At 42.9% G+C, this 24,114-nt stretch overlaps 1 protein-coding gene across 1 annotated transcript in view; it reads right to left on the reverse strand.

Annotated features, from left to right (window-relative positions):
• Positions 1-24,114, reverse strand: part of LOC126249643 (melanopsin-A) — a 485,748-nt gene that overhangs the window by 28,194 nt on the left and 433,440 nt on the right. The window contains exon 10 of the mRNA XM_049951321.1: positions 13,261-13,631. Coding sequence (XP_049807278.1) covers positions 13,261-13,631 — 371 coding nt within the window. The remainder of the gene's footprint in view (positions 1-13,260; positions 13,632-24,114) is intronic.

The raw sequence follows: 24,114 nt of genomic DNA on the forward strand, positions 1-24,114 counted from the left end.
CCTGTAACGCAGTGAATCCTTAATAATGCACAGCTGGGACTGAAACTTCGCAAATGCTTTTCTTTCTACATCTCAGTTATATCTGACATATGAAAAAGTACAGCAAATACCGTACGATTTATCCATTCCTATCCCTGTACGGAGTGAGGGAGTGAATCTTCTTATTACAAAAATATTTAAATTCACCAGTGATATTGACTCTGACGAATAATTGGCAAGCTTCTGCAGGTCGTCAATGTATTCACACCTCAGAATTACGAAAGAGTTTTATTGGATCAGTTCTACTTTGCAGCAGAAATGCAGTATTGTTCTATTAGAAATAACAAATTTGGTGTGCGTGTATATGTGGATAAGAACGTTACAAAAACATAATAGTTCATGAACCGCTTGAGACGACTCGTTAAGGTTAAAATAGATGATAAATATAAGTAACATATCCTTAACACATTAAAAGATAAAAATGTTGAGAGGTTCACCACTTCACTCTCAAAGGGGATAGGAACAGAAGTATCGTGCACTTGGAATATAGTAATTCCATTGAAATGTCTTGATCTTCTCAGCGATCAAGACGTTACCATTACGACTTGCCAAGTCTGAATGATCGCATACCTTACAAATGGATTACTTCATCAGTCAAATGGAAGATATGGTACACTATTTACTACGACATATTTTCATCTTTGTCAGCTGAACAACAGAGAGAAAATCCTTGGGTAAGTTTCCATTCCAGCCGTGCACTATTAAAAGTATAGTGGGCTAAAGGACTCCGCCAAAACTGTAACAGAATTGGCGAAGTATATTGTCTGATTTGCTAACCATGTCTCATATGAAGAAGGAATTATGAGGGACGGCTACTTTTCTCTTGTTGAAATATTTAATTTTGCTTTTTTTTTTTTTTTTGCAAAAACATGATACAAATTGCACTAACTCACCTTGCAATAGCTGTTGCGCCAGAATCTTGAAACAGAGTATTTTACTGAACAAGCAATAGGCGATCAATACCTTACGAAAACCTCATTATATCGGTTAGCTGTAATATAAGATATTTCACGTTTATTTTCATACTACCAGACACTCTTTTCAATAGCTGTCGAAGAGTCTTAAATAAGTTACAGTACTGGACCGAAAAAAACCCTTGCTTGTACTATATCGGCGTAGGTAAGAAAGTTCCGTATGTTAACCATATAGCAAAATACTATACTCTTTGCGTGGTATCACTTACCAAAATCTCGTGTTGATATCTCGATCGGTTTAGGCTCAAATGGTTGAAATGGCTCTAAGCACTATGGGACTTAACATCTGCGGTCATTAGTCCCCTAGACATAGAACTATGTAAACTCAACTAACTTAAGGACATCACGCGCATCCATGCCCGAGGCAGGATTCGAACCTGCGACCGTAGTAGCCGCGTGGTTCCGGACTGAAGCGCCTAGAACCGCTCGGCCACTTCGTCCGGCATTTGCAGCAACATTTGGTGTAATATTCACCAAACGCAAAATCAAAGTTACCCATATTTTTTGTTGCAATTTTTTTCGAATTTCGCGCAGCGTCTTACTCCAACGAGACTCTCAAAATAAGTATGATCATTATCGAAATTTTGGGAACTTCACCATGAAGATGACATATGAAGCTATAAGTAACGTGAAAATAGATTGTTGTACCGATTAGTTTCCGTGAAATCGTTTGAGAAGGATTGTAGGGCATGAGCTTCGATTCTGTCAGCGCAGCGCGTCGCCAACCGGCGCGCCGAAAGCGGGCAAAGAATGTTTCGTTCATTCCGGCTAGCCAGTAGGCGCGGCCACCAGGCTGCCACTGTGCGCTGCCACAATAGATAACAAGGGGATACTTACAGCGTTGGTTAAAGCAGCCTCGCTCTGGGAACCGCTGTGCAAGGAGGTGCTGGATGATCAGTGTATGTAATTTTACTTGGCTCACTGAACGTTATGCTTACCTGTCGGAAGGGGGTTACTACTTTTGCGGTCTATTACTTTCTCTGCACACTTTCCGCAGGGCCCTCTGTTACGAACAGTGAAAAAGAATTTAGTTTACGCTAATAATCAAAGCAGGATTACAGTTTGTTTCGGGAAGCGGAACAGACAACAAGGTGGCGTGCTACGGTGTGAACAGTTCCTAGCCGGTTAGTGCTCGCGCAGTGTATACGGTGACAGTTCATTCCAGTATTTGTTCCACTTCCTCAGAATCTGCTGAATCGTTAAAAATCTGCTACGCTGCGATCACCACAATGGAAGGTAGTGATTGCTACTCCCCCGCCCTGCTAAACAAACTTCGCAGAAACCACCCGCACAGCGTCGCAATGGATACTGAAGCACTTCATGCAACCATAAGTGAAATGATTATCGACGCAATCATCGAGTTCCGCAACGCAGACACATACACCAACATGTTTCACTTGTCGATGCAAGCCAGCCGGGGTGGCCGAGCGGTTCTAGGCGCTACAGTCTGGAACCGCGCGGCCGCTACGATCGCAGATTCGAATCTTGCCTCGGGCACGGATGTGTGTGATGTCCTTAGGTTAGTTAGGTTTAAGTAGTTCTAAGTTCTAGGGGACTGATGACCTCAGAAGTTAAGTCTCATAGTGCTCAGAGCCATTTGAACCTTTTTTTTTTTTTTTTTTTTTTTTTGTCGACACAAATACAACAAGAGAGCAGTAGCCCTCTCACAAATGCCAGTGGGACTGCACAGAGGGGGAAGGACAAGCGACCAACAGGACAAAATGGAGAAAATGCTATATTTAGTTGCCACCCAAGAAGTAACAAACAATCACTAACATGTTAGTTGCACTACTAACTTATACGCAAGTACCGACAAACGGGCTTTCATCTTATTTGCAGGCTCGACCTATGGCACTAGGCAAACTCATTAGGCGGGACTGCGAGTACTATTCAAGCACATAATCAGTATTACAGCGGCAGCGACAAACTGTGTCAAAATTGAGACTGTGTCAGGATTAACTGACAATGCCTTTGTTCAACACTTTTTCGTAGACAAAGCAAATTTGGAGACCTACATTTCTAAGTACAACCAAATGAATCCCCGACGGCAGTTGACTTGAGCATAATATTCCCAGCTCTGTCTATCGGAACAACATGGGAAGTGATACCGGATACTTTAGGTTCGGATGACTTGCCAATTCAGATCATAATAAACGCACAACCTAGAGAGAATGTGAAAGACACAATCGGCCGGAAATGGAACACAAACAAGGCCAACTGGTACATACACGGAACGCAAGTGGAAGACAAATTGGAATCGATCATCGAAAGTGAGGTCCCGAAAGAGACTATGGGGTCTTGGTATCGCTTATCAGTGAAGCAGAGGTAGTCTCAATACCTCATAAAGGACATACGCGAACTACTCATTGGTCAACCCTCTGTTGGTGGAATTCAGAATATGTCACAGTCCTCAAGAAACGAAGGGAAGCATAGAGGAAATACAAAACTCTCCCGATGGTAAAAACTTTATTGCTCTTAAGAAAGCACAAGTTATAGCAAAGAAAATATTCAAGTACAAAAAAAGAAAATTGTGGTAAAATTTCTGCACTCCAGTCTGCAAAGGAACACAAGGAACCAGGATTTGGAATGTAATAAGAAACATATAACACGGTCTGAATGGACATGAACATACCTTCAAAATGCAGTCAACTTTTACAATCGTTCTTGTGTGTGATAGCCAAACTTGACGTAATGGACAAGGAAAACGAGGTGGAATATCGAGAGGACAACAGGTTTATTATAGAACCCTTTTCCCTGGAAGAACTCTAGATTGTGTTTTCCCAAAGGAGGTGTACTTACCTAGACCGAATTATATTGACTACCCACATCCCACACAAATTGGAATTGCTGCAGCTCAGAAGTTACCATAGTGTATAGACTCAAAGAATCAAAATCATCTCGTTGAAAACACGTCGTCCCATCCCTATCCACAAATTGGGGAAAAGATTTGATAAACCCGACTCGTATCGGCCTATCACCTTTATAAGGTGTTCGGTGAAGTTACTGGAAAGGAGTTTTAAGTGGAGCTTAGAATGGTCGTGTGAAAACAAGAAGATATTACCGGAAAAACTACATGGATTTCGAAAGTGAAAAGGGACAATTGAAATTCTTCTTCGGTTAATTACTGATATCTGGCTAAACTTCTCTAGGAATAATTGTGTGATATTTGTGCTCATAGACTTTACTAAAGCATACAAAACCGTGATCTTGTCAGCCTTAGAAAAAAAAAATTGGAGAAACTTAAGATTCGGAAGCCACTCGTGAGTAACTTCGTAACTTCCTGAGCAACGAGAAGACAATCATACTGCAACGCGGAACTACACTGAGACCCAGCGAAACTAGCTGAGGATTCCTGCAGAGATCAGTCTTCTCTCCCTTGTTAAACAGTCTTCATACTACAGAAATTCATGACGTCTTTACCAGTGACATCCAATATTACAATACGCAAATGACGTATGCATGTATTCTGAAGACAGTACTCTTTAGTCCCGTCACCTGAAAATGCACACCGTTCTCATACGTCTGCATGAGTGGTGTAGAGAGAGCGGATTCGAAATCTCTGAAAACAAGTCTACTTTTATGATATTTACTTGACACAGAAGTCCACTTCGCTAAACAATGCAACTGGGACAACATACTTTTTCAGTTGGGAAACGGCTCAATATCTTGGGATGGTTATCGATGATTACCTGAGATGGACTCCTCATATCCGACATGTCATTACCTGGTGTGAAAAAGCCTGCAGTCTCATCAGAGCTACGACTGCAGTATACTGAGGCTCTAATAGGCGGTCAGCCATGTGTTTATACTGGTCCCTACTTAGGACACATGTGGTACGTGTCAGCGTCAGACAGCATGCTCCAAAGACTGGACACCACGCAGTACAAAGCCTTGCGCATAGTCATTGTGGTGTTCATGTCAATCCCCACCAATGCATTACTGATCTAAGCGACTGAACCATCGTTAAAACTGTGACGAATACTCCTCAGTAAGAAATTCCTCTTGTGACTTTATTTCGACGAATATGGGCCCCTTGAGTGTGTGTGTGTGTGTGTGTGGGTGTGTGTGTGTGTGTGTGTGGAAGATATTGGATATATAAGCAACTTTCACCCGTCGCAGCTGTATATAGCAAGCATTAAGGCACCTGGTGTGTACAAGTCCTCTTCCACCGCACTACAACAGGCCATACGAAACATCGACGCTGCAGATTAATGCCAGAACCAGTTTAACGTGTAAAAACTAGGACCCAACTAACACGATGGCAATGGAATTCCTGTCTCACTACTGCGATGCGTGTGCGGTCTGAACAGATGGGTCTAAGTCTAATGAAGACGTTGGTAGTGTTTATTGGGTACCCCGAAGCAAAAAACAAGGTATATACAAGGTGAATCCACACTCCATTATTATGACAGCTGAGCTGACTGCCATTCTGGAATCCCTGCTTTTCGCACAGGCTGTCACATAACAGACAATAGCCATCATCTCTGATAGTATGTCAGCCCTACCACTGATCAGAAACAATCATAATGGTTGTACCAACCCCATATTTGCAACAATTGTCGACGCTGTGTTTCGGGTGCAGAGGAACTGTCGCAACATCGTGATGGTATGGATGAAACGCCGATCTGGAATACCTGGAAATAAACAAGTGGGTGCCCTAGCGAAGCATGCATATCTGCATGGAGCTATTAAATTTGATAATCTCCCTCTCACAGATATGATACCCGTGCTCAGAAAGCGGTAGTCCTCGGACTGGCAAGGGGAATTATCGCGGACGTCTAAAATAAAAGGCAGTCACTACGCACTAATTCATTCCATGAGTCCAAGAGTAACGTTTTATAATGAAGCACAAACATCAATGAGCTTCACGACAGATATAGTAAAGCTGAAATTTAGTGCTTGGAAGATCAAGACACTCCTCCATCGGCTCAACCTAAGGGCCACTTTTCTGCGTGTTTGCGGATGGGAAGAAGATTGAACCATATATTTCTACAATGTACTCGGAACTTGTGTCACATAAATGTCCTTGCAAGTAATCATCGGGGTCTTGGTCATTAGCTCCCAAGCAGCCTCCAACCCTTGTTAGCATCCGATATAACCAACGTGTATGCTACTATATGATTTCGTCAACAGTGTCAATATCACGATATAGCTCCCTGCGCTGCTAATCCAGTCTGTTGGTGCTTAGAATGCCAGGGGAAGACCGAAAACTCAATTAAACGAGTATATTCCCAAGTACTATTCGGCGGAATATGGAACGCTCAGCCTATAAATGAATGTGTCACAATGTACCTCCTACATGTATGAGTCTGAATACTGGCGTATCTGTACGTGTAGCTGTAATACAAAACTCTGGTTCTTGTAAACTGTTCTCTTGTTCTGTGTAGATGGTATTCACAGACCTGCAAAGAATGTTCAATTCTCTATCCGCAGCTTTCGAAACAATTCTCACATGACATAAAAAGAAAATGTTCTTATTAATTTAGATGTATAGTCATTAATATGGACTGAATTTGGAATATCTCAAATGTGTACTAACGGCGATTTATCTTTTCTTATTGTGTTAGCAGTAGGACTTTTATGGCAGACTACTGCTTTGCATCCTGTGTTCCATCTTCGTCGTGTTTACTCGTTTTAGTATACACTGTAACTCTCGGTTTTTGGAAAAGATTACTTTGTTAACCATGTGTAACATCGTACCTGTGTACGACTTAATATAATGTCTACCACGAATTATCAGTACAAATTGTAGTTTGGAACATGTATTGTGTTCGGACATTGTGAATTATCTCGAAGAGAGCGGTTTATTGACACATTGTCAACATGGATTTAGAAAATGTCGTTCTTGCGAAACACATCTAGCCCTTTACTCACACGAAGTGTTGAGTGCTATCGACAAGGGATTTCAAATTGATTCCGTATTTCGAGATTTGCTGAAGGTTTTTTCCACCGCACCTCACAAGCGGCTTGGAATCAAATTGCGTGCTTATGGAATATCGTCTCAGTTATGTGACAGGATTCGTAATTTTCTGTCAGATAGGTTACAGTTCGTAGTAGCTGATGGAAAGTCATCGAGTAAAACAGAAGTCATTTCTGGCGTTCCCCAAGAAGTATTATAGGCGCTCTGCCGCTCCTTATCTATATAAACGATTTAGAAAACAATCTGGGCAGCCGTCTTAGTTTGTTTGCAGATGTTGCCATCGTTTAGCAAAGACATCAGAAGATAAAAAAAAATTGCAAAAGATATCTGTATGATGCGAAAATTAGCAATTGACCCTAAATAATGAAAAGAGTAAAGTCATCCACATGAGTGCTAAAAGGAATCCGTTAATCTTCGGCGACAGGATAAATCAAATAATCTAAAGGCTGTAAATTCAACTAAATACCTAGTTACAGTTACGAACAACTTAAATTAAAAGGAACACATAGAAAGTGTTGTGGGGAAGGCGAACCAAAGGCTGCGTTTTATTGGCAGAACACACAGAAGATGCAATAGATTTACTAAAGAAAATGCCTACACTACGCTTGTCCGTCCTCTTTTGGAGTACTGCTGCGTGGTCTGTGACCTTTACCAGATGGGATTAACGGATTACACCTAGAAAGTTCAAAGAAGGGCAACACATCTTGTATTATCGAGAAAAAGAGCATAGAGTGACATGAACATGATGCAGGATTTGAGGTGGACATCATGAAAACAAAAATGGTTCTCGTTGCGGCGGGATCTCACGAAATTTCAAGCACCACCTTTCTCCTCCGAATGCGAAACTATTTTGTCGACGCCGATCTGCATAGGGAGAAACGATTATCATGATAAAATAAGGGAAATCAAAGCTTGCACGGAAAGATATAGGTGTTCGTTTTTTCCGCGCACTGGTCGAGAATGGAATGATACAAAACTGTTGTGAACGTGGTTCGATGAACTCTGTCAGGCACTTAAGTGTGAACTGTAGAGTAGCCATGCAGACGTAGGTGTGAATAACATTTTCTGTGTTGAGATGGATGTATGGGAACGTTACGAAAGCCAATAAAATAATAATTAAGAAAAAGAAAGCAGGATTTCACTTGTGGCGCGATCCATGGGCGGATTGGCCGTTGACTGCACGTGCAATGGCTGGACTGAGTCATGAGTGATTCGAATTGAAAGATTAGACCCTACACTACTCTTTTAAGTCTGAGTGATAAAGAAATATATGCATTCAACGAAAATGCTAAGACCCAGTACAGCCGTGCGCAGGCGCATTTCTTTGATATTCATTGAAATAGCGATTGGATACTCTGTGATGGAGGGGAATACAGAGTTATTTATCATGACAGTTGATTTCGTGTTCAATAGACTAACCATTTATTACAAGAATGAAGCGTAATTCGTTGCACATATTAAACATGTTACTTACAACTGTCCTACACGTATTGAAGGTGAATATGTCTTGGTTGCGAGAAATCAATGCGGGATTTCCTCATCACACACAAGGAATTTGATCTGTGATAGGAGAGCGGACATGCACACAACAGAAACTAAGAAGGCAAATGGTTCCATGACCACGTGGCGATCGACCCCATCTTAAAGCAAATACAGACTCTCTCGACCTTAATTCCAAAAACCCTAACCACGTTTGAGAAACTAAAGAGAAGAGTCAATACCAGATGCTCCACTGACTTCTTGCTGTGGCGATGTGAGTCGCACGTAGCTAATAAAAGATCCACTCACTCGATCTAAATCTTCACACGAAGTAATTAAAATACACTAGCAGTAAACAAAATGAATATAGTGATTCAATCCCTACACTTGGCGACGCTGATAGCACCAGGTTTGATCGCGTACTAACTTACGAATTTCATTCCGAATTTAAACTTAGAATCACATTCTAGCAGAATCGTCTGTACGCAATGGAGCCTGGAACAACAGTCTGACGTGCCAGAACCTAGCATCCGCCCACTGGACGCTGAACCAGAGCAAAAATCTCATAATGGGGTCAGTTTGGGCCAATCTCCACGGCCCCCTACACAACGAGCCACGCTAAGCCAGAGTGACTGCCAAACGCACGGGATACTAACGGCCTCCGTGCTCGAGGATAAAGCACTTTCTAGCACTTCTGGAAGCTTCTTCACGAAATTTGCCAAGCACCAATCGAAAGTCTAGGTTTTGAAAACGGCGGAAATGTGCATTGCAACCTTTGTAGCTCGTTTCCACAGGTAAGGTTTGAAGAAAGCTAACGAATTTCCGTTGTCCCCGGTGTGGAGGAAAAGAGGGAAGTAATGGCCTCAAACTCGCCTCAATGACACTATATTACTGTTTTCATGCAAGTGGATATGTGGTGTGGAAGGGAATGAGGCCGCTGATGTCAGGACTCACATGAGGAAATTAGAATAAAATATCTTGTCCAATATAAATCGTTCCCCAGACGTCGACATGTGTCAGAACAATGTGGATTATATGAAGATTAAATATAAACCGACAACAGCTAAAAAATGAAATTATGAAAGATACACGCTAGCAACATCCACATTATGATAGATACACGCAAGTTTCTCGCTTCCCACGCCCGGGTTCCCGGGTTCGATTCCCGGCGGGGTCGGGGATTTTCTCTGCCTCGTGATGACTGGGTGTTGTGTGCTGTCCTTAGGTTAGTTAGGTTTAAGTAGTTCTAAGTTCTCGGGGACTGATGACCATAGGTGTTAAGTCCCATAGTGCTCAGAGCCATTTGAACCATTTTACACGCAAGTAATTTCTATCTTTCAATGTTTCCTTATATTGATTATGTTATGGTAATTTTTTTACCTTCTGATCTTTTATTAGGTTGGTGCATAATTTCTTAGCGTTTTTGTGCTGCTTATTGGTATTCCGGATGCTATGGGTTTATTAATCGATTGTAAATTTTTATTTGTGTTGCACTGTTACTATTAGAGTTTACGTATTGAAATTTTGTCATTTGGAGATAGTTAGTCGAGCTGTGGACGCTAGTGAATGGAGTGCTAACTGGGGAAATAGGAACATTTACGACGTATTCTTCTGTTTGAGTTCAGTAGAGGGGTGATAGCGGTGTAGGCAGCCAGAAACATTTGCGCCGTATTAAGGAATAAAGCCACTGGACAGAGCATTCTCCACGTTCAGGAAGACCTTCGGGATTTGATGAAGATCTTTTATACGTATTAATCCACAATGATCCACGTCAGAACACTGGAGAACTGGCAAATGTGATGAACCGTAATCATTTTACCATCGTGCACCATTTGCATGCAATGAGGAACCTTCAAAAATCGGATGAATGCTGTAAGCCAAAACCTCAAAAATCGGCGGGTAGCCATATGTGCAACCCTACTTGCTCATCATCAATTGGCTCTAGAACATCACGAATGTTTCTGTCCTGCATCGTTACTGGTGACAAGAAATGGTGTCTTTATGCTATCATAATGAAAACAAAGGAATGGTTGAGCCCAAACAAAGCTGCAGTACCCCATACAAAGAACTGTGCGCATACACAAAAGGTAATGATATGCATCTATTGGAATGGCGACCGTGTGGTGTACTACGAACTGTTTACTCAAGGTGTAACCAAACAGTGCTGACATTTATCGCCAACAACTGAGACGTCTTGCAGACGCAGTCTATGAACAATGACCAGGAAGACTGCGTGAAATGATGCTATTCCACGATAACGCCCGCTTGCATTCTACTAGACTGACAAAAAACACTATACAGGACTTGTGTTGGGAAGTCATTCCGCATTCTCCATATTCACCTGATCTTGCGCCCTCATATTTCCACCTTTTCCCATTTGTATCGTAGAACCTTCAAGTGACTTCCTTTCTGGGTGAAAATGCGCTCCGTACATGGCTCGAAAAGTTCTTCATCTCAAAACCAAGTGATTTCTACAGTATTGAAATCGAAAAGTAGCTCCAGCGTTGGCATACTGTTGTGAATAGTGAAGGAGAATATATTACTGATGACTAAAGTCTCTGTTATGTGTATCTGCTGTGTTTATTAAATATATGGAGAAACGCTGCGAACCAACCCAATACTTTATGGCTCTTCATCTGTCGCCAGATCGCTCATAAAACATTTGTTTCGGTTTCTGGGAATATATAGGAATTCTTTCCTTGTTACGTAATAACATGCAGCGCGATAGTAGTGTTTAAGCCACACATAGCACTGACTGGTGAGCTCTTTCCCGCGTGAATAATACGGATGCGAACGTGTGCACTGGTTAGGTGTATCCATGATGTTTAATAGGAAATGGCGGATGCCATCCTATTAATTGTCAGTTAATATGATAGAACATGGTGAATTTTTTGTTTGATGTACACGGAGGTGACAGAAGTCATGGGATAGTGATGTGCACATGTACAAATGGCGTTAATATCGCACACAAGATATAGAACGGCAGTGCATTGGTGCATTTGTACTCAGGTGATTCATGTGAAAGGCTTTCCGACATGATTATGACCGCACGACGGGAGTTAGCAGTCATTGAATCGGAAATGTTAGTTGGAGTTAGATGCATGGGACATTCCATTTCAGAAATCGTTAGGAAATCTAATACTCCGGGATCCACACTGTCAAGAGCTTGCCAAGAACACCAAATTACAGATATTACCTGTCACTACGGATAACGCAGAGGCAGACGGCATTCACTTAACGAACGAGAGCAGCGGCGTTCGTGTAGTGTTGTCAGTACTAACAGGGTAGTAATACTGCATGAAATAACCGCATAAATCAATGTGGGACATATGACGAACGCATCCATTGGGACGTTGCGGCGAAATTTGGCGTCAATGGACTATGGCAGCAGATGACCGATGCTAGTGCCTTTACTGACAGCACGAAATCGCCTACAGCCCCTCTCCTGGGTTCGTGGCCATATCGGTTGGACCCTACACGACTGGAAAACCGAGATCTGGTCAGATGAATCCAGATTTCAGATTATAAGAGTCGATGGTAGGGTTAGAATGTGGCACATGTGGTCAACAAGCCACTGTGCAAGCTGGTAGTGGCTCCATAATGGTGTGGGCTGTGTTGACATGGAATGGACTGGGTCTTCTGCACAACTGAACCGATCATTGACCGGGAATGGTTATGTTCGGGTACTTGTTCCCAAACAATAATGGGATTTTGATGGGTGACAATATGCCATGTCACTGGGCTACAGTTCTTCGCGATTGGTTTGAAGCACATTCGGGACAGTTGGAGCGAACGGTTTGGCCAGCGAGATTGTCCGACATAAATCCCATCGAACTTTTGTGGGACATAATCGAGAGGTCAGTTCGTGCACAAAATGCTGCACCGGCAGCACTTTAACAACTATGAACAGCTATAGAGGCAGCATGGCTAAAATTTCTGCAGGGGACTTGTAACGACTTGTTTTGAGTCCATGCCACGTCGAGTTGCTGCACTACCCCGGGAAAAAGGAGTCCGACACGATCTTAGAAGGTATCCCGTGACTTGTGTCACCTCAGTGTAAATACTTGTGTAGTTTGTGGTGTTATCTAAAGAAAAAATAGAAAAGTTTTATTAACCAACATATCAGTCGACGTCAGTGGTAAATACACCCGACTGTCACAGTGAGACATCCTCAAATCCAATGACGAGGTTCCTTTCAGACAAGTAACATATTAATTTTTAAAATGTGCAACTGTGAGGATAGAACGAAGAGAAAGTAGTGGATTTATTTCAATACACACAGTCGTGATCGCGTTTAAGTAGTTTATTTTTATTTTCAGATAACTAGTTTTGATCTTCTAAGAGACCATCTTCAGATCTTACATTCCTTGGTGCACGTAGTGACTGCAGTCTTCCCCACGCCTTCACAGATAGACCTACTCCACGCCAACGGTTCCTGCGGTCGTCAAGGAATGTAAGATCTGAAGATCTCTTAGAAGATCGAAACTCGTCATCTGAAAACAAAAATAAACAATTTAAATGCGATCACGACTGTGTGTACTGAAAGATGTTATAATATTACAAATATCGCTGTTTTTCTAATAACAATGTTCCAAAAACAATTTGAAAATTGTGAATGCTCGCAACTACATCATAACAAACAAAAGCGGAAATCACCACTTTGCAGAAATTCTAACATATTACAGTTGCTGGAACATTCAAACGGACGTGCCTTTCCCTTATATATATATAATTTCAATTTGTACTTCAGCATACTGATTTTTGTTGCCAAATTGATGTTAGGTTCTGCCCTACACTCGTATTAGCAATTTTGTAAAAGGAAAAAAAAAAGAAATATTGGGTCATTACCTGGTACTGGCAGAGAGCTCGTTGAGGTGGTACGCTTCTCTGTCGAGTGAGTGGCGGGCGTGAGGGCGGTGTTAAGACCGCGCCTATGTCCAAATCTGTTAAGGGCTGTTCGGTACTGTTCCTTGTTCTGGGCCTCGAGCTGCTCGCTACAGACCGGGAGCGGCGCAGGGCAGGGGCCGCCTGCTGCGTCTCCGGGAAGCGGAACGTGGCGTCTGTAGCCAACGGCGAATCGGCGCTCCACGTGGTCGTCGCCGTAGACAGCGACGTCGGGCGCGACGCGCGGTTGGCGAACGGGCGCTGCTGAGCCGCCAGGTCTGGTCTCAGGGAAGGCCTCCTCGAACGGCCAGCCACGAGGTCGGCAGCGTCTAGTACTGCGACACACAAACTCGTGCCCTCACATTCACGCAGTCACTGTCTGCATTAAGGTGCTACGAGCGTAATAATTGTTTAAACAACTAAAACTACTGGTTGGCCGAACATGGGGATTGCACACCTCCCTGCCTACAAAAACTCATTGGACCTAGAGTTGTAAACTTGCCGTACGCTACCGTAGAATGTCATAAATAAGCGTAGACTGTGGTAGTTTTCCTAGCAACTTTGGTCAGTTAAGGTCGTATCTGCGTTACCTGTACGTTAGGTGTGTTGCATACCTATTGAGTAATACCACATAACAGCTACTTTCTTTACATATGCCATCAACGTCTTACTAGAGTCCCCTCGAAATCGGAAGCAGTGAACTGTCTAGAAAGTAAGGGAAGACATATAAAGGGCTGGGAAACATTTTTGTTTTATATAGCTATTCTCCTGACTGTTACTTAAAAGTAAACAATATTTATAGCAAAATTAAAATTATCAATGTTTAATGGAGGCTTTATTCGAAATTTTTTTGTTTATAATGTAAAATAGAGGGATGTTTTAGCAAAAATAAAGAAAACAATACAGGTTACCATATAGCGCTAGAAAACGCAATTTCAACAAGAAAAATGGAAAAATAACAAAACAGGAAAACAAAAATATATCAGACATTGCTTTAATACCTCATCGATCTTATATAAAACTTTCGCATTTGGCAATAATAACTGGGAATGGTTTCTTTGATCATTATGAAGAACGTCCTATTGAACAACTATATATAAATAATTTGTGCATGTTAACTCTACTCGTGCCAAAAATAATTGCTTTGGTTATATACAAGGACAGAAGTTACACGATCGATATTTATTACTTATAAAATGCTATTTAAATTCTGTAAGGATATAAAATACACAATCGATTACCACTGAATGAACTGCGGTTCTAATTATGTGCAAAACAAACAAACAAAATAGACAAAGAGAAGTCATCGGCTCGCAGTTTCTCTCTTAAACATTCATTTACGTTTCTTTCCTTACGAATGCTACCAATACTACCGGTAATCCTACTATTTATTACGTCATTTACATATTGTGTCAAAACTAACGAATCTTATTTTTGGTAGAGCGCGACCCTAATCTGACGTATGCTCTGATATACCAATGTCGCATGGATATTGGCTCCATCAAAGTTCCACTACTTCCACCAAATCCTTGAACCCACGCACTCCATCTCGGTTTCCGCATCCATTTACTTTCCCGCATACGAATTCTTCTCCATCTCGCCTAACTCTCACCTCTCCTCGCTCGCATTGAATACTTCTATACTTCCTAATCTATCCTCTAACTCGACTCCAGCAATACTTTTGTCTCCTTTCTAATTTACAATCCCGGTACGTTGCTGCATCTATACCGACAAATTTGTACAACCGTACAGTTACACTCACTCCAAATCTTTTCCACAGAATTTTCAAATGACTTTCTTTCCTAGACAAAGGAATTTGCCACAGTACTTATTCATCTTATCAACTAGCAGTTCTCCTCGCCTATTTCACCCCAAATCGTGGTTTCTCTTCCCTCTACATCTTTCCCCATCCGTTTACTCTTCATCCTATGGCCCTGTTCACATCCCAGTCCCCGCCTCCCTCTCACATCCCACTAACCCAGTAAGTACGTTCTGTCATCTCCATAGACACCACCCAAAGAATCCCTATGTTTATAACTCACCCTACAACACTATAGAAAACATCACATTTCCGCTCCACTAAATATTTTCCTTAGTGCTGGTTCTACAACTTTTTACTGAAATGACAGTGCTTCTTTTTTAGAGCGGCATCTGTCTGCAACGACTTTTAAATAATCCCTAAGGGATTCTATATTAAGTTTTTTGTTTTAATTAAAAACAAAGAAAATAAAACAGTTTAATTTTATGAACAGGTAAATCCCATCCACGAACTTCATATTTTTACAAATTTTAAAACATTTGAAAATATTTCCCCATTTAATTATTTTTTTTTGTCTTATGTATATTCTAAATCATTGTCTGGAGACTGGGACGTTTGTACAACTGGAGGCCCATCCCACGTCCATACGGCATGAGCGGAATGACACAGCAATAAAGAAAAAAATTGTTCAAACATGTACATATTCGGATCTGGAAATCGTTCAGAAGATGATGAGTTGACAATAATGTAGGCAACAGATTTAAGTAGTTACAGTGTGTACTTTCTGTGTAAGGCATAAAAAAGTTGATATATGCGCATTTCAAGAGCCAGAAAGAATGGTCCAAATGAATCCAAAGCGAGAGTGAATAGAATAGTGAATAAGAAATAAAGTAATGAGGACTGCATGAAGTCGATGTAGGTATTCGCCAAGCAGCATGACGTATGTGCTGGTTTAAAAGCGTCCTCTTCTGTAAAAAGTAAGGTCAGTATGACGCTAGTCTTAGTCAATGAAGATGCGTAAAACAAAGTGTAAATGTAAACGCAAGCTTGGATTGGAAGGAACGATCCAACACCCTGGCCACCTCGCTCTCCAGACATTACGCCCCTTGACTTTTTTGTGAGGCTATATCAAGGACAGAGTCTTCGACACACCAGTTACTGACGTCGACAAACTGAAGACTAGGATACAAGCTGCTGTGGGTACTGTGACAGAACACTAGTTACAAAACACCTGGCGGGAACCGAAATACCACCTCGACATTCTCCGAGCTACCAAGGGAACACACGTTGAGGTTTAATGACGTAAGTGGTCTCATAAAAATTAGTAACACTGATCTATGTAACGGCATCAAATGTAACTTAATATGTCAAAGGGTTATTCTGTTATAAATTTTTATAATCAGGGCAAGACTTTGTAGTCACCCTGTATATGTGACATGTGTGTACGTGGGTAAAAGCACGAATAAAAAGCCGCTCCTAAACCTCTTGATTCGTTCCAACCTGTTATCAACGAGGGTTGTTGTGCCGGCCCGCCTGAATGTAATTTTTAGGCGCTTTCCCACATCCGACTGGGTGAGTACCGATCTGGTACCCAAGTACCACGTCAGGTATTATACTATTCCCTAACATTTAGGAAAACGTTCGCATTCTTTCACATGACTAATACTAAACTATACGCAGACGCTTGGGGTACAAATATTTCGTCCCATGGGACCATGGTAATTCAATAGCAACCATGTCGACCCCTCGTAGATTCATCACAAAGGCACAAGAAAAAGAAGAATTTGCGTCCGCCAAAGGACGTGCGATTGATATCTGTGAAGGCCGTTACTACTTCTTTACCACATAGCACAGATTTCTTGTCCTAATTGGATGTCCTGTAGCACCCGGGAATTAATGTGCCACAAACCGCAACTCTGATCTATTTTTTGTGTGGCGCATCTCATCAATAAATAGGTCTCCTGACTGAACAGTATTTATAGGCGATGCTACGGTCGCAGGTTCGAATCCTGCCTCGGGCATGGATGTTTGTGATGTCCTTAGGTTAGTTAGGTTTAAGTAGTTCTAAGTTCTAGGGGACTGATGACCACAGATGTTAAGTCCCATAGTGCTCAGAGCCATTTGAACCATTTTTTTTTAAATGTGTTGTGCTCGGTTGTTACTGTCAGAAGCGTTTTCTGAAATATCAGTAACTTTTTACACGTAGATGGGTATGGTTTTTTGAGGGTTGCTCTTTCTTTTTTTTTTTTTTTTTTATAGTGAACTTCGTTAAGTGGGGATACGGATTTTTCGAATTTTCACGTATATGGTCTATTGCGCTTTCGTACATTCAATATAGATTATAAAAGCAATGTTGAACCAAGACTGGTAAAATCGGACAGTATGTCCCTTATCAGGTTAATGCGTATAGTTCCACTCCTTCATCTACTTCACAAATTGCGTTTGGTTACCCAGTTTTTCTGCTTGTCTGGTATATAGTTGTTAAAAGCATTTTACTGGCTTTCGAGACGTGCCCAATATCGGAATGTCAAATTTGATGATACGGACGTGAGGACAACACAATACTCAGTCCACGAGCGGAGAAAATCTTCGATCCGGGCGGGAATCGAACCCGTGCCCTATTGGTTAGCAATCAGCTTTGCTGACAGCGCAGCTACCAAGGCGGACATCCGCGTGGCATTTGGTAAATACACTGTGTCGTTGGATTAGTTGATAAGTCATTCGCAAAGTTCGTCACTAATGGGTTTCACTAATGAGTTTCGCATTTCAACCTAAGTGCTCTGTAATCGTTCTGATAAGCAATCACCTATACTCGCAATCTTAGGTCTTTCGCGTAGTAAGGAAATCCTAAACACCGAGCTGGGTAGCGCAGTGGTTAGCACATTGGACTCGCATCCGAGGGGACGACGGTTCAAACCTGCGTCTGGTCGACCTGATTTAGGTTGCCCGTGATTTCCCTAAATCGCTTCAGGCAAATGCCGAGGTGATTCCTTGTGATTGTGCTCCGTCTCTAATGACCTCGTTGTCGACGGGACGTTAAACACTAATCTCTTATTCTCCTTGAAATCCTTAACGTAGCGTGCTCTATGGTACAACCATCTGCATGGTCACAAGTTCAAGAACTTACAAAGAAATGAGTTGTGCGTATTCGGCTGCTGGCCCAGGAGCGCTGATTCATGTAAACAACCTGCACTGACGAATCGCTGCGGCTCTGCAGTTCCTCGCCTACCACTGACAGAAACAGATTTACGAGGAGCTTCAAAAATCAAGTTCCACATGTCCCACGCTACGACCATTGCAAAGTAAGAGTGGCACGTTGTCAGAACAGAGTACACGCTCTCAGTTTGCTGCAGAGCACAGTTCTGCTACGGTAAAGATAACAGGTGCATCACACTGTGGGAATGAAATGGCGCGGCAATTGGAAACGTATTTCAAAGCTGAAGTAAGCAGGACAGTACGATTCTTGTGACCAAAACGTCTAAACTGTAGATAGATTCGCCGTGAAATTTTGGCGGTTTATGGACCAAATGTAATGTCACGTTCAGTAGTAGTGAAATGGTGTCAACAATTAGACGAAGGCCGCAGAGACATTGGTGATACTGGTCGGGAAGGTCGTCGACATCGACCGCAGACGACAATGAATGGGCAATCGAGGAACTGTTTCGCAGCAATCAGATTTGTGGAGTATGATGGCGTTAACACAGCGGTCTACGAATGAATCCGTGACCAACGAGCGTATTTATATTGTCGGGGAATTGAAAGATTGGTAGAAAGTTCTTACCATTGTTTACGTTGCAAAATAGTGCCACATATCTGTGTCACTCTGAAGCGTAGTGCAATAGGAAGGAAGATTGGGTTTAGCGTTCCATCGACATCGAGATCATTAGAGTCGGAGCTCAAGCTCGGATGATGTCAAAGATGGGGAAGGAAATTGGCCGTGCCCTTTTCAAAGTAAGCATCGCGGCATTTTTGTGGAGCGATTTAGGGAAATCAAGGAAAACCTAAATCTGGATGGCCGGACGCGGGTTTGAACCGTCGTCGCCCCGCATGCGAGTCCAGTGCGCCTCCTCGGGAGGTAAGTGTAGTGCAGCATTCATTAAAAGTTACTTGGCCTGCCTGCTATAATAATGCGTAACTTTCTGTAGTCTCCTAGTCATTTCGCTCCGAGATGCGGCAGGGAGAACGTCAGCACGCTACGATGGTGCAAACACTTCCTACTCGGCTAGTGTTCACGCTGTGTAAACAGTGATTGTTCGTACTGGCATTTTATATACTTCCGCAAGGTCCGCCACATCGTTAACCTTTGCTACGCTGCAATCACCAACGTGTCGACGCCACCCACGAAGGAACCATCACCCACCAAAATGTAAGATGCACTGCTAACTTATACATAACTATCGACAAAGTGCCTTTCACCTTATTCATTAAATTTAAAGACACATAGGCAGGCGCCACCGTATGGCGCTAGGCATACTTACTGGACGGAAATGTGAGTCATTATTCAAGCACATAATCAGTACGATGGAAGGGAAAAACCGTGTGAAAAATGAGACTGTGTCAGGATTAACTGGAAATACCTTGATTCGACATCATTTCTTAGATAAAGTAAATTTGGAAGTCTATATTCGGAGATTCTTCACTACTAAACAAGGCATCGTCAATAATGTTGAAATTTCCCTTACGAAGGATGAATTGCTAATGGAAGTAACTTGTTGCTATGTAGTTATTGCCATGAGGCTTTATGGTAAAATTTATTTAATCATGTGGCTAGGGTGCCCGTCGGGCAGACCATTCGCCGGGTGCCGGTCTTTCAATTTGACGCCACATCGGCGACCAGCAGTCGATGAGGATGATATGATGACGATGACAACACAACACCCAGTCCCTGGGCGGAGAAAATTCCCCGACCCAGCCGGGAATCGAACCCGGGCCCAAAGGATTGACAGTCCGTCACGCTAACCATTCAGCTACCGGGGGCGGACTTTGGTAAAATGATAAGCTTGAACGGCAAAAACGTAACAAATCCATCAGCAGTTTAGCTTTGTGACATTTAGATCTCAGCGACGATATGTCTGAATTCGACAGCGTGCTTCGTTCAACATCTCGCTGCTCATTTCATCCCTGATTCTTCTTCAGATGTGATAATATTCCATCTCTAATTATCCTCCCTGCATCTGGAGAATAAGCCTTGCGCTTTCACTCCGGAACAGAATGGCTGTATACACGAAAAAGTCCCCACTTTCTAGGGTTGTAAGTAAAGGAAGCACGCTCTTCTCTCTGCTCTTCAAACGCTGCTAAACCTCCGGAAGCGGTAAGTAAATCTCCCATATTTTTTTCCAAAAAGAAACCGTTCCTGTCCAGAAACATGTAATGAATAGAGCATTCATGAGCAATAAGACACTGTGTGTAGTTGCACAAGGGAACACAAAAATAAGCTGACGGAAAAAATCACATCACCAGAAAATAATGTAGTGATAACATTTCGGGAATACATTTATCTAGGTAACATATGTAAGTGAACAACATTGCAAGATCACAGGTTAACGTAAGCGTTAGAGATAAGCAACTTCAAACGTGAAATGCTTGTACATTTATAACCGGTGTAAATGCCAGAATGTTGAATGCAAGCATGCAGACGTAAATGAATTGTGTTGTACAGGTGCCGGATGTCAGTTTGTGGGATAGAGTTCCATGACTGTTGCACTTGGTCCATCAATACAGGGACGGTTAACGCTGGTTGCGCATGACACTGGAGTGTCGTCCGATTATGTCCCATATGTCCTCGACTGGAGACAGATCTGGTGGTCGGACAGGCCAACATGTAGACGGCCTGTAGAGCATGTTGGGTTACAACAGACGTATGTGGGCGAGTGTAATCCTGTTGGAAGACACTCCCTGGAATGCTTTTCAGGAATGGCAGCACAGTAGGTCGGATCGCCAGACTGACGTACAAATTTACAGTGAAGATAACCACGAAAGTGCTCCTGCTGTCATGCGAAGTCGCACTCCAGACCATATCTCCAGGTGTAGGTCCAGTGTGTCTAGCACGCAGACACGTTGGTTCTATGCCCTCAAGTGGTCTCCTTCTAACCAACATACTGCTATCACCCGCACCGAGGTAGATTCAGCTTTCATCAGAAAACACAACAGAACTCCACCCTCTCCTCCAATAAGCTCTGGTTTGACACCACTGAAGTTGCAAAAGCGGTGGTTTGGGGGTCAGTGGAATGCACGCAACAGGGCGTCTGGCTCGGAGCTGCCATTGAAGTAACCGATTTGTAACAATTCGCTATGTCACTGTGGTGACAACTGCTGCTGATATTGCTGCAGATGTAGAACGATGCATCAGAGCCATGCTCTGAACATGATGGTCTTTCCTCTCCGTAGTGCCACGTGGCCGTCCGGATGGTTCAAATGGCTCTGAGCACTATGGAACTAAACATCTGAGGTCATCAGTCCCCTAGAACTTAGAACTACTTAAACCTAACTAACCTAAGGACAACACACACATCCATGCCCGAGGCAGGATTCGAACCTGCGACCGTAGCGGTCGCGCGGTTCCAGACTGAAGCGCCTGGAACCGCTTGGCCACACCGGCCGGCGGCCGTCCGGAGCCCGGTCTTCTTGCGACCGAACATTCTCGTGACCACCGGTGCCATGTCATGAACAATGGCTACATTTCTGTTAAGTATTTCTGCAGTATATCAGAAAGAATATCCAGCTTCTCGTAGCCTTATTACACGACCTCATTCAGACGCAGTGAGGTGCTTATAATGGCGTCTTTGTAGCCTTAAAGGTATTCTTGACTAACATCAACGTACCACATCCAATCTCAAAGGTAACTAATGCCCACGACCGTTGCAGCTTGTATTTAAAGCAAACTTGATTCGCATCCTCATAGTCCGGCTACTACCGCCACTCTTATGCGACTGGCGCGAAATCTGAATAAACATCATCTTTCAAATGTAGAAACACGCCTACCAACTTTCGTTTATGTCACAGATCTCCTTTCCGGTGTTGTGATTTTTTTCCGTCTGTTTATGTTTCACATGAAAATCTGATGGAACTCCTCCCATTCTCATTATATAATACCTATGTTATGTTATGTTACGTTAACCAGGGACCTAGAAACGACGGAGAGGATGCGTCCCCGCCGCAGCCGCAGTAGTCCGCAACCCCACTTCAACTCTCCGACGCCCCACACCGAACCCAGGGTTATTGTGCGGTTCGGCCCCCGGTGGACCCCACAGGGAACATATCATACCAGACGAGTGTAACCCCTATGTTTACGTGATAGAGTAATGCTAGTGTACGCGTACGTGGAGAACTTGTTTGCGCAGCAATCGCCGACATAGTATAGCTAAAACGGAGGATCCAGCCCGCATTCGCCCAGGCAGATGGAAAACCGCCTAAAAACCATCCACAGACTGGCCGGCTCACCGGACCTTGACACAAATCCGCCGGGCGGATTCGTGCCGGGGACTGGCGCTCCTTCCCGCCCGGAAAACCGAGCGTTAGACCGCACGGCCAACCGGGCGGGCATATAATACCTAAATGGCACAGCAAATAAAGGCGATAGGGTTATAATGCTGTTTAAAATCAAAATAAAAGAAGTTACAATCACGAACATTGTTTATATTACACAGGAAGCGTTTGAAGTGTAAACAGTTGCATTTATATCATACATTATTAGACCATATAGACCGGCATTTTTTGCGAAATATTGTGGCTGTCTTGTGCAATGTAACTACAAAACATTGGGTGTTTCACTGTTCGTATTACAAACTTCTAGGTGTTTTACAGGAAACTCTGTAGATTAACTTTGAATAAGAAACCCATGTCCGGAAATGTACCGTTTGAGCCCGCATCTCGTGGTCGTGCGGTAGCGTTCTCGCTTCCCACGCCCGGGTTCCCGGGTTCGATTCCCGGCGGGGTCAGGGATTTTCTCTGCCTCGTGATGGCTGGGTGTTGTGTGCTGTCCTTAGGTTAGTTAGGTTTAAGTAGTTCTAAGTTCTAGGGGACTGATGACCGTAGCAGTTAAGTCCCATAGTGCTCAGAGCCATTTGAACCATTTGTACCGTTTGAGTATAAAATAGGCGTGGAAATAGAACCACCTTCGAATCTCTAGCTTCACGGTACGCACACAAACTGGGGGCCAAATACTTTACGGTCGTGCATCAGGTACTGATGGGGTTAATGGCAGATTTGTCGGCGCCATATCGCCAGCAAGTGTGATTCCAACATTATGGCGCAGCCGCGCATTTTACCCGTAGCGTCCGCCAACATCTCAAGCAAACATGACGTAAAAGGTGGATAGGTCGAGGCGGACCATCTCCTTGGCCACCGTGGTCGCCAGATTTAAATCCTCTCCACTTTTTCTTGTAGGACCATATGAAAAATATTGTGTGTGCGACTATGGACGTTACAACTTGGGATGAGGAGGGGGACGTGTCGTCCCTTCATATATTTTGAAATGCTGTTTCCATTTTTTAAACCTTACTTGACAAAAAATGGCACCATGAGTCCGTGAAGCGGGAGATGTTCCGATCTTTAAACTTATTTTACATCCAATCGAAACATTCCCGGACATGGGTTCCTTATGAAAACTTTATCAAGCCCCTCTGCAACCTCTGGAAGCCTGTAACAGGAATTATGAAACATCCTGTACGAGGTATGATCAAAAAGAAAAGAGATTTTTGTAATTTTCCAGGCTTTATACATTCTATTTTCAATTTTTTTTATATTATTGGTACACATGTTTTTGATGTATGTATGCATTCTTTGCTGTTTTGAATATTTAATTTATTACTGACAGTCGAAAAGGCTACAAGTGATTCCGTGTGCTCCGCAAATTTTTACTTTCGATAAAGGAGGATCAAGGCTGTGGTGTGCGTACTGAAAGACCTTCGGTACACACACCATCAGATGATATGACTTGTCGCTCTAGCGAAGTACGCGAGTGTCAGCAATATGTCTCGTGGTCTTATCATGGCGTGTTTATCTTCTGCCGTTAGGTCAGACGATAGAAATGCCACTTGCACGCTTAGAGTAGCAGATTG

The sequence above is a fragment of the Schistocerca nitens genome, chromosome 3, assembly GCF_023898315.1.
Source record: "Schistocerca nitens isolate TAMUIC-IGC-003100 chromosome 3, iqSchNite1.1, whole genome shotgun sequence".
Taxonomy (NCBI): Eukaryota; Metazoa; Arthropoda; class Insecta; order Orthoptera; family Acrididae; genus Schistocerca; species Schistocerca nitens.